The sequence below is a fragment of the Monopterus albus genome, unplaced genomic scaffold (genome assembly GCF_001952655.1).
Source record: "Monopterus albus unplaced genomic scaffold, M_albus_1.0 scaffold61.1, whole genome shotgun sequence".
Classification (NCBI taxonomy): Eukaryota; Metazoa; Chordata; class Actinopteri; order Synbranchiformes; family Synbranchidae; genus Monopterus; species Monopterus albus.
Genome location: NW_018127941.1, coordinates 2,127,376 through 2,139,165, shown reverse-complemented (window position 1 = coordinate 2,139,165; position 11,790 = coordinate 2,127,376). Strand labels below are relative to the sequence as shown.

The 11,790-nt window shown below is 39.5% G+C and overlaps 1 protein-coding gene across 2 annotated transcripts; it reads right to left on the bottom strand.

Moving 5' to 3' along the window:
- Window positions 1-4,928: 4,928 nt before the first annotated feature.
- Window positions 4,929-11,294, bottom strand: LOC109962079 (sodium-dependent phosphate transport protein 2B-like). Of its 2 annotated transcripts, none has more exons than XM_020603470.1 (13): window positions 11,072-11,294; window positions 10,784-10,835; window positions 10,574-10,705; window positions 10,358-10,486; window positions 10,092-10,235; window positions 9,679-9,790; window positions 9,398-9,593; window positions 9,229-9,324; window positions 8,811-8,922; window positions 8,093-8,260; window positions 7,682-7,798; window positions 7,458-7,582; window positions 4,929-6,996 (listed from the first exon to the last, which is right to left on the bottom strand). In XM_020603470.1, the coding sequence occupies exons 2-13, from the start codon at window positions 10,827-10,829 to the stop codon at window positions 6,445-6,447; spliced, it is 1,929 nt and encodes a 642-aa protein (XP_020459126.1). In that variant the 5' UTR covers window positions 10,830-10,835; window positions 11,072-11,294; the 3' UTR covers window positions 4,929-6,444. The 2 variants fall into 2 exon arrangements, with proteins under 2 accessions (XP_020459126.1, XP_020459125.1); XM_020603469.1 differs by having other exon boundaries at window positions 11,218-11,294.
- Window positions 11,295-11,790: the final 496 nt, after the last annotated feature.

Below are 11,790 nucleotides of genomic sequence, written 5' to 3'. Positions count from 1 at the left end.
CCCCGGGGAAGACCCAGGACACGCTGGAGGGACTATGTCTCTCGGCTGGCCTGGGAACGCCTCAGCATTCCCCTGGAGGAAGTGTCTGGAAAGAGGGAAGTCTGGGCATCTTTGCTTAGACTGCTGCCCCCGTGACCCGGTTCTGGATAAGCGGAGGAAAATGGATGGATGGATGGATGGCGATGGTTGATATTATACTGTATGTTTGATTGTTTTTACATTCATATTTATTTGGATTTCTACTGCTTTTAGTATGATGTATTCTTCTATTTGTTTTTGTAAGGTGATCTTAGGTTTTTGAAATGGTGCCCTATATATAAACTGCAGTATTATTATTATCTTCCAGTTAATAGGAACTACGTCTCCCTTTGCCTGTCATATTCATATGTGAAGTACAGCTGTGTAAAATCGCAATCTAGAATCTGAATTAAAAAAAAATCTCCACAGCTACAGTTTAAAATCTTGTTTACAGAAACATCCCTTCACAGTAATGTGACCAGGGTGGCACCCTTTGTTGTTAATAAAAGCAGAAGGCCCTTTTAAATACACCTTATATCTCTTATCCACCAGTGTCTGTTATCTGGACCCATCTCTTTTTCACTGTTGTTTTTTGGCACAAAGTATCGGTAGTGTTTTCAGGGATACCAGCCTGGGTTTTACTTGGTATTGGATGGAAAAGGAAATAAGTGATATTGCACATCACTACAATATAACCACTACATCCAGGCGTTGTTGTTTAATGGTTCAGAATTATTGCTAATTGCATCGTGACAGCCTGCAGATACTACACCTGGTGACAGAAGGATTATGCAGCTTTCTTAGTTGACAGGCAGCTTGTTTTGTGAGTCAGTCAGTTTATTCTGCCATGTAAAATAAATTTGATTTGACTTCATTTGAAATTAAAAATGTTGGTAGATTTTCATGTATTTTCTGGGAAGTAATTAATAGGTAGCCAAGATGAATGAGAATGAATTAGAAAATCAAAATTATTATCAAATTTAATGACATGATAAAATAAAGCCATTTCAATAACTAGTGATATCATAATAAGTAGGGCTGTAATTGTCATATAACCACCCAGTGCACAGGTGAGAGTTATGAGTCATTTTGCTGATTTGAATTGTTTTGTTCAGCTCAGTTCAAAGAGCAACAGTCAGTGAGTGTGAATTGTTTGAGTTTTTTTATAAAGCAGTAATGTCACAGTTCAAAAACACACCTATGCACATCAGTAGGTACTGACTTAGTATACTTAGTTCTGCTTTAGGATTAATTAATTAGGATTAGATACATTAAGAGGTACTGAACTGGTTTTATTTGACCAAGTAACTCTTTCAATACACAAGCGTAGCAGCTTACACTTTCCTAGAAAACAGACAGAATAAAATAAACTAATGTAACCACTTTTTAAAAGAGCCTGGTGGTGATGGGTGGCAGGGCAACTGATAAAGCCTACTCAAAAATTTAATTCAGGCCACAGTGGTAGAGGCTAAATTGATCCTCTGTTTTTTCTGCAGTGTTGTTTCTCACACATCATGTTTTCTCACGCATATTATGTAGTTAATTCTGGAAATCATTATTCAGTATAATGTGAAAATAATGTCTATATGACATTTGAAGTAAGGGGGGTTAAACTAGCAGCTGTGATATTTAACCAGTGTTTTTACCAAAATGGGACTCAGTACACTGCTTCTTTTTATTCATGTACCACAGTGGGTTGGCAGCAAATAAGGAAGAATTGATAAATGAAAAATGTGCACACTGTATTTATGTTTCTGCATTTTAAAATATAGTATTTTTAATATATTGCCATCTATTCTACTTCTTGCTTCACATATTTTTTTATAACTTTTGTTACTAGTTAGTTTTCAGAGTCAGATTAATACGAAAAATACAGTATGATTATAAAGCTTTATTGATCCCTGGTGCAAAATTCACAGCTACCCAACAGTAATTCAAATTAAAAGCTTATAAGCAGGTTAAAACTAGTTCCACCCTTACCAGCTGATGTACACAAAATGCAACAGTAAATATAATCCAGTTGTATGATATACATCAATGTTAAATATGTTAAATCAATGAATACTTTTACTTTTGGTACTTTAATTATGCTTTGATGCAAATGTTTTTGTACCTTTACTTAAGTAACATTTTGAATGCAGACTACATTGTTGTATTGCTACTTGTACTTAAGTAAGGGATCTGAGTACTTCTATCACTACTGTCACCACACCTCTTTTCCTACCTGTGCTTTCACATGAAGCCACAGCAGAAATGTATCACATCCATTTATCTTCTGGACATATCTGCTGAGGTTCACCGTGACCTGCCTGAATTGATAATATTGTTAGATTTAACACTACACTGACACTGCAGTATTCTAGGTTGTATTCAGCAATATTTCAATATTATTTCAATATTTCTGAAACAGGCAGTATAATAATAAAAAGAGAAGTCCAATTCAAACAGGGCCTTATATTAGATCTGTTTTTATAGGTCTTTTAAGCTGTTTTGTAGTGTATTTTTGTGTGGTACACAGTTTTTACCTGTAGCCTTGCCATACTCACACATCTCCCTACACATATTTTAATTTATTTTCCCTTATTAAAGTCCTTCTTATGACTGCATGTGTGTGTGTGCACACGTGTGTGCTTGATTGTTGTCCATCTGACCCTCTGATTTCATTTGTTGCACTCGTCTGTATGGGACAAGGAACACCTTTATTATTCTCTTTGATTAGTGACCTGTGTAATCCTGGCATAGCGTCAATCAGTTACAACGTGACCGGAGGTGTACTAAGACACAGGAGGCACCTGTGTGGCTGTGTATGGCCTTTAACATGTGGTTTATAACTCACTGGTATGCGTTGGGCGGCGCCTCTGAGAATAAGGTTCATAAACACTGCGAAGTGCAGCCATAACTTCATAAATTGAGTAACCTATTAAAATAGGGTAATTGTGAAGGTGAATAATGACACAGAGTTACTGCAAAGAGGTTACAGAGTTAAAGCTGCTCTAACTGACAGTTTTATTAACAGTGACTCGGATATCTTGATGTAATATGAAATGGCTTGCATATAGTGGCAAACTCACACATCACAAAGCTCTCTGAAGGTTGTTTTACTGCTCTTCAGCTAATTGTTTTAGTGCTATGGTCCTGCAAATTTCTCGCTGTTTTGATTCACTCTCAAGTAGCTGTTTTCAGCAAAAAGCCTTAAAAGGTCACTGCACAAACAGTAGATGGTGCAGGCCAAAAACAGGGATAAAAAGGCGTGTGAACATTTGACAAGTGGACAGAATCACTTCATATAAATGTTAATATTTCTCCGTATCTGCTGCATGTCTGAACAATTCAGATTTTGGACGCTTACTAATGCTCGTCAATGCTCAATAGTTGGCTTTTCATTTGTAAAATGCAGACCAATGCATTATGGGATGAAAGAAAGAAGGTTGTGCACATGCCAGCTTTGTTCTGCCCATTCAGCATTCATACACCACTGCTAAATAGCAGTGTATATACTCTATACAGTGAACTATGTAATTTATAGTGTGGGATTTCTGACACAGTCCATATGTCAGTATTGTGTTTACACCTTTCCCCCTCACCCAGGTAGCAGCATAGGCAGGTTCAGCATACAAACTCCTCCAATGACCAGAAATGACACTAGTTGCTTCTTGGTAAAGTTATTATGGGACAGCATCTGCTGACCTTATGTCACAGAAATCTGATAAGTAATTCTACCATATCATGTATTGCAGATCAAAACATTATAGATCACCAAAGACAGTGACTGCCACCATACTTTGAGGTGTTTTAATGCTTTTATAAACAAAAGTATTGTGCTCTTAAATAGTCCTGTTAGAGCTAGAATGCATTTATTGTTCTTGTTGGATCCCTTGAGGTCAAGCGAGTTGATAACATATTGACTGATGTGAGCTTGGAAGGTGGTAATTTAGTTTATTGCATGGTGAGTCTAGGAATAAATTTCTTGTAGGCCCGGAGAGGAAGGTTTTAAACTACTGAATATTTGTTTCTCTAAATCATAAGTGGGTGGTTAAACTTGTTTTTACCATGATTGAAATTTTATTCTGACAAATCCATAATCATACTTATGTACTTGCCTAAAAAGTTTGAGATGAACAGGAAAAACATTAGCTTTAATTTATTTCTGTTTGTAATTTTCTTCCAGTTTTAAATGTTTTAGCAGTGTTTGGTCAACAAGATGTTTTAAAGTGCTATATAAGTACATTTTAATTTGTTTTGAAATAGCATGTTGAATTCATCTTATCACCAGAGAAAGGATTTGATTGTGGGGTAAAATAACTATTACATACAGTGATGTAATCCTCTTTCCAGTAATGTGAAAACAGCTATAATATGCTCCTGACACAGACTCTTTTATGTGTATCAGCTTTTATTGCAACCCCAGCTTGTGTGTGGAGAAGGCCTCTCAGACTGTGCATAAGGAGTAAAGTTTCTCTGGAACAATTCTGACATGGTGCTCAGAAAGCTTTTGTGGATGGAGGATTAACTGCAGAGCTCTTAGGCCAAAGGTGTTTTGTGCCAGTAGATTTATTTTTGTAACTTCTCTACAGTATGTTTCAATATTTATATTTACTCTTTTATTCAGCATTGAATTTTATCGTTATATTTAAATCTGCGCTTCCAGTTGATCCAATGAATTGATTAAAATGAAATTTTAGTAACTATACTGTAAATAATTTTGACTTCAAGCTGTACATATGGAGTAATCTACATATACTGATGAAACAGGATGAGACAAAATTGCAATACTTCACTTTAAAAATAAGAATTTATTACATTTACAAATATTACAGTCTTAAATACTGAAGGATAACAAATACTTTAAACACTACATTGAACATCTGAAGTTAACATGTTCAAAGCAGAAAAGAAAACCAAAGGCCTCTCACACTTATCAACAAAATATACAAAATTATGTCATAATATTTGCAACTACCCATAGTTACCTTACAGCAGACAGCAGACATGTTTAGTTAGAGCAAAATAAACATCACCTGCCTGCCCAGAAGCAGCAGCTCAGTAGTTACTGTATAGTACAGGTACAATAGAGTAGGTCCAGCACTTCTCTTCATATTCTCCAGCATGATGAAATAGAAAGTGTTTACTGTAGTGCTTAGTATATCATCTCATAAAGGGGGACGATCAACATACCACAAGCTGAGAAGTGATGAACAAGTGTACAACAGGTACATCACTGCATTAAATATCACTTATACAGTACACAATAAGACTGAGTACAACCCTGGTCAACATCGCTAAGATGTTAAATAACTACAAATTCTGGCCATTTAATACATACTTATTTGTTTGTAGCCAAAACCAAAGAAGACTGAGGAAAATTAATATCTGAGCCATTAAACTGAAATGAAAAATGCATATTAAAGAACCACCTGCAATAAACGTCAACGTTACTTTTACTTTCTCTTTTTGCTTTGGTGTACTTTACAAACTCGTGATTTTCGAAGTGTGTTCATGATTATTGTTATGTTGAGAGTGACAGTCACCTTTTCTTTCAGTATTTGGGTATACAGTAAAAAACTGAAATGACTTACATATCATCTCACCCTACACTTTTGCACATGTGCAGCCCCAAATCAGCACACTCCTCCTCCATGATCGGCACAGTGCAGTCACTGTAGTCGTCCGCCAAACATGCATCTGATCCAAACTCATTTGTTTTGGTTTCATCTGACCAAAGAGGGTGCTGCCAATATTTGTCAGGCTTCTTTTCATGTTCTTTGGCGAAGTGTAATTCTGCAGTTTGGTGACATTTTATAAGCAATTGCTTGTAGATGATGTCAATGAAATACCAATTTACATAGATAATGCTTGGGCCAAGTCAGAGGCACTTACCAGTCTGTTTTCCAATGCATGTTTGCGTAAAAAACTAAGTGTGCGTGATGTCATTTTTCAAGGACAGCCACTGTGCCTTCTGTTATTGGTAGTGTGCCACTTCTTATACCTGTCCCCTACTGAAGCTCTCGTACCCTTACCCATCTTTCATGATGTCTCACAACCTGTTTCTTCCTTGATTGATTTGACCTTTTTCATGCAAATAATAAATGGAAATTACGGATTATTTTTGTTGCATTGATCAAAGGTAAACAGAGTGTTTACATAGAGGTGTCCTATGGACTTGTTATGGAAAATAAACCCGCATTCAATTATTATCCCTGCAGCTGGATTTGTGAGTAATTTTGTGGAAATATCTAATGGAAAGTGGAATCTGGTTCTGTGGACACACGTCAAAGTAAGATCCTTGCAGACTAAGTGGCCTTAGAACTTGCACGGTGAATCGGCCACTACACAGTCAGTTTTGAATAACTTAACATTTTAGTGATTTTACAAAGGGGTGCACTCAGTTTATTTGTATACCGTGGATACAATTTTACCTTAATAATATTAAAATGGTGTTGAAGTGGCACCCTCCGTCGTACACAAGTCTCTTGACATTGCTGGGTTGTCATACATTTCCAGACTGTTCATGCTGCCCCTGCCAATCTTTTCATCCTCTTCTTTACTGCAGCACTTGCACTTGCAGCATTTACAACAACAGCAGCAGTGTTTGCTGCAGAAGCCCATTGTTGAAGTCAACATAGTGTCCCATGGTGCCATGGAGTGCAGGGGGCGAGGCAAAAAGTCCCAGTTACGGAGGACCTTTGGCAGGAAGCGGGGCCATCGAGACTGCATCACGTTGACAATGATGACAAAGACAATCAACACAACGATGGGCACACCAACGCCGACCAAAACTTCCCAGCCGGCCATCGACAGGCCGAAAATAGTCAGAGGCAAAATAAAGAAGCAAAGGATGAGGTAGACGCCGGCAAACCAGCGGTACTTGGCTGTACGATTCCCCAGCCCTCTGGCCAATCTGATGGGCACTCGCAAGGCAGGGATTGGGTACCACAGTATAATACCCATGATATTAAAGAAGAAATGGCAAAGTGCAATCTAAAAAAAAAAACATAAAGGAATGATAGTAGTTGCCCAAGGTTATCAGACAAAAAAAACTAAAAAGCCACGCTAGTAGGCGTACTTATGCACCATATGATTATGGTCATTTTCCAGTCTGGCACCCAACTGACTATTTGGATAAATGTACACTATAAAGGCAGTCAAGGTTATTACAAGTCATCCTCTGTGGACCATAAATATCACGACAGTCCATTAGTAGATGATATAGTAATTCAATAGAATACAAACATACAACCTCATGGTTGTCAGGGAATCACCACAGTCCATAGCATTCATCCTCTGGGGCCATGAATGTTCTAAATTTCACCACAACTCACTCACTGTAGTTGTTGAAATATTTCAGTCTGGACCAAAGAGGTCACAGATAGGCCAACATTCCCAGATTGCTAGTATGGCTAAAAAGAGGAACACAGGAGAAACATTTTATTGTGTCTTACCTGCAGCGAGTTGGCTAGTGTCTCTCCAGGGCTAGCCATAGCAGCAAGTATAGCAGTGGTTGTTGTACCAATATTTGACCCCAGTGTCAGAGGATAAGCTCGCTCAAGGCTAATGACACCAATACCTAGTGAAATAAGATTGACAAAATATAGTAAGTCTTGGTGTGATTTTAAATAAAAACACTTTAAACAAGTAGAGTGAACATATGTTAATGGTAACTTGCCAACAAGAGGAGTTATAGCTGAGGTGAAGATGGAGCTGCTCTGAACAATGAAGGTCATCCCAGCTCCCACCAACATTGCAAGATAGCCAGTAACCCAAGAGAAGGGGAAGGGGAAGTCTGTAGTCAAACAGAAACACAGGAGGTGAGCAGTAAACCTGATGAAGTGAGGACAGTTTGACTGCACGCACTATGATCACATGCTCAGAGAAAACAAGTGCCTTTTTTCAAAACAGCCTCTGTGCCTGAGCTTTCTCCATTACACAGCAGGACTGTTGGACCTGGAGGCAAGCCAGAAGCAACAGGGAGGCTATACCTGTGTTGCTCATCAAGCATCACTATCGAAGCAGATGTGCTGACTATCAAACAGGTGAGACCATGTTGAGGAGAATTTCTTTTGGTTACCATACATACCTGTGTTGAGCACCTTCTTGATGACCACAGCCACCTGCCCCTTCAGCATGGAGTTGAGCAGCTTGACGATGAGGATGAGGCAGGTGCAGAGGACAAACAAAGACAGAGCCAGAAGAATGAGGCCCACTGCCAGGTCCGGTAAAGTAGTATCGACAAAGAGGTGTTTGCCTGTAATGGATGTTAAAAGAGATAATTGTCTGTCTAATCATGCCTGTTATGTAATGGCTAAATAATAGCCCCATGTGCATGACTCTCCTAAGCGAAAGTCTTGATAAACAGACAATGGTCTTCTTTTTCATAAATTTTTTTTCGTAAATTAGTCTGTTTTTTGTAATTAGGAAACAAACCGCTGGTGCTTTATTTCCTATGATCAGTTTCTGATGCTATCATATTGAAAAGTTAGTGGTTTTTCTATTTTTAAAACTAAACACAGCATTCTTTAACTGGGGACAGAATACTCTGAAGAAGTGATCCATTCAGTGGTCATGTGGCATGAATAGACCTATTGAGCAGGTAGATGCAGTAGGTCAACAGAGATTATTTGCTGAGTCACCAAAACATCTCAAAGGTGGGCATTGTCTGAACATCAGAGGGTCTGCATGACGGAGGTTGTTGTGGCAGAATGGCTGTCTCATATTTCACTGAGCTTTAGTGGATCAGGTAATCTTGGTAAACTTTGTGCATGTTCTTTTTTACTCACTGATGGAGGCATGCTTACATTTCTGCAGGTAGATGGTCCAAGTCATGTTCTTCTCAGTCCAGGTCTGGTTTCCTTCCTCCCAACAGACAGCACCGGCAGCGCAGCTTGTCGTGGTTTCATTCCAGAAAGTCTGAGAAAAGTGGAAAAAACATCTTTAAAAGTAAGAACAGATACTGCAGTATGTAAGAAGTCAGTGCAGCCACTGTTGGATAATCTTTAAAAGATCATGTAACTTTTCACTTTTTATAAAATAACACACCTTCAAAAAATGATCAAACACTGTGGTCAGTACAAAAAGGACAATATCAGAAGAATATCACAGAAAAAAAGCTGAAGTAACCAAGGCTTTAGTATGTTTTCATTGTTACTATGTTATGCTCAGTGTGTGGCAACCTAATCATTTGTGTATGCGATGCAGCACTTGTTGATTTCTTACCGTGTTGACCTTTTTCTTGCACCATACTTTGATCAGACTCTTGTTTCTGGCAGCCGGGTCACCAGTGGCAATGTCGGTGATCACAGATTTGTCCAGCTAAAAGAAGATGTATTTTTTAAAGGCATTTCTTCTTAATGTTCATGTTGCTCTTTAATGTCACTGACTGTACCTGGATGATAGCATTTGTTAAAGGGTCTGTGATGACGTTGAGCAAGTCAGGGGCATCTTCTCCAGTCTGGATATTGAAGGACTCTATTATGACCTTGGTGAGTTTGTACAAAGCACCTGTGGCTGCTTCCAGCGGCAGAATAACCAGCACAGACAGCCAGTTGAAGAAGTCGTGGACTGTAGCACCAGCAAATGCCCTGAAAACAGTTTCTACTATTACTGTTGTTTTTTCCTACTGTGCATATCATCACAGGATTTTTTTCATTACATGCTCTAATTTACCTGCGGAACTCATTTCGGTCTCCTGCTTGCATCGTTGCCACAATAGTGTTGGTGACAGATGTTCCAATGTTGGCACCCATGATGATCGGCACTGCAGACTTGACCTCCAGCACTGAAGAATACAAGTGGCATCATGTTAGTGTGTACGGTAATACCAGTGACTACTAACTTGGGGGGGTTCTGCGGGACAACTCTGCAGCTGCTATGAATGTCATTCCAGTTTATTATTTTCAAATGAACACATGGAATATGACAGCTGGTGTTAATGAAGGGTGCTGTGATAGGACTCTGGGGGTAGTCTGTCAGAACAAGCTGGGAACCACTAAAGTATATTGTGCACAATGATCAATTTGTCAGCATTTATGTGCATGCATGCATTTTCCTTGTGCTGGCATGAGTGTGTGTCTACCTACACCCAGAGGACACCATGCTGACCACAATAGAGGTGGAGGTGCTGGAGCTCTGCACGAGGACTGTGACTAACACCCCAATCACCAGACCAGCCACAGGGTTGGCCAACACAACATTGTCCTGGAAGATGTCACCAGCAACTTTGCCTGCACACACACACACACACACAATCTCAGGTGGCACTTTGTTGGACTTGATATTATCAAGTAAATACACCAAATGTGCAGTGATGGGTTGTGATAATGTAATTTATGTTTAATCACTTTACCTCCGACTAGCTGGAAAGCAGAACTGAGAATACCCAAAGAGCAAATAAACAAGTAAAGAAACCCAAGCAGCAGGATGAGCTTCACTACACCAGTCAGCACTCTCATAATCTTTCCTTTTGTATCAAGCTCTGTACGAGAAAAACACAAAGTACTGAATCAGAACTGGGTTTTTACAGGCATCCACACTGGGCGTTGGCAGTGGTGAGCTGTCTCACCTGACCATTTGATCCCAGTGTCTTTGAGTGCTGGGAGATCCCAGGGATCTTCTGCACCCAGATCAGCATTCATTAGGTCCAGAGTGGAGTAAGCTGGCGGGATGTCAGTGTCTTTAGTCACATTGTTGTCATCTAGGCCAGGGAGGTGTGAGTGTTAGAAGAGATGGCAACAACAAAAAGATTAAAAGTGTCTAAGATAAAATGATATACCGAGAGTGTGGGAGGAATTAGTCCCCTCCTCTGGTTTTGGAGCCATGGCTATCTGGAAGCACAAAAAGTTACACAATCATTCATATAATTACATGTAGTTAAGGATTTAAAATGTTCACAATGGAACAAAAGCCGAAGTGACCACGTGTGGTCTGTGCATCTTTTCCAAATACAGACTCATTAATTGCGCTTTTAAAAAGACAACAGCCTCAACTTCAACTTTTGTGCTTGACCAATAGTTTATCAAACTTATTTTAGGACAGAAAGCAGACGCTTTGAAAACTGTACCAACTCTCCAAGATTATCCGAATCCCCGCGTTTTAAAGTACAGTGTCCCGGGATGCTGAAATCCTTTGGTCCATCTACACATGTCCTCGACCTGCCGTTGAATATATGACCATGTAGTGATCATATAGTGAAGGCAGTGTACGCACCTGCAGCTCTGGGCGGTAGCAGCAGTCTTCACCTGGGTTACCTGTTACTCACTTCGACGCGCAGGGCTGCTGTTATAGCGCCGCACCGCACGCGCACACGCCTCTCTCTGCTCAAAGGTCGTGCACACATATCATGAGTACAAGTGATTGTCAGGTGCATGTCTGTGCGGGACACACCCTTTGACAAGGAAAACAACTGCAATCAGATGTTATCACGGATTTATGACAGGGCTGCACTGAAACTGATGCGCATTGTGGTTCTGAACAGGAAACAACAAAAACACTGGTGCATGTACAGCAGTAGTACAGGTGTACTGTAGTGGCAACACATATGTGACTGTCGGCCACCGTCTACCAGCTAGCTAGAATAATAGCAACCCTATTATGTATAAAAATAGATGTTGTGCTTTTGTCTGAGCCATAGGTGTAACCAGTTACAGTATAATATAATAGTGGAATCAAAGGATTTGCCCTCTGGTGGCGACAAGTGGTACACTAAGGTTTCTTACAAATATACTGTAGAGGCGGGGGGTTTAAGAAAAAATTTTGTGTGGCAAAAAAAAACAGAGGGGA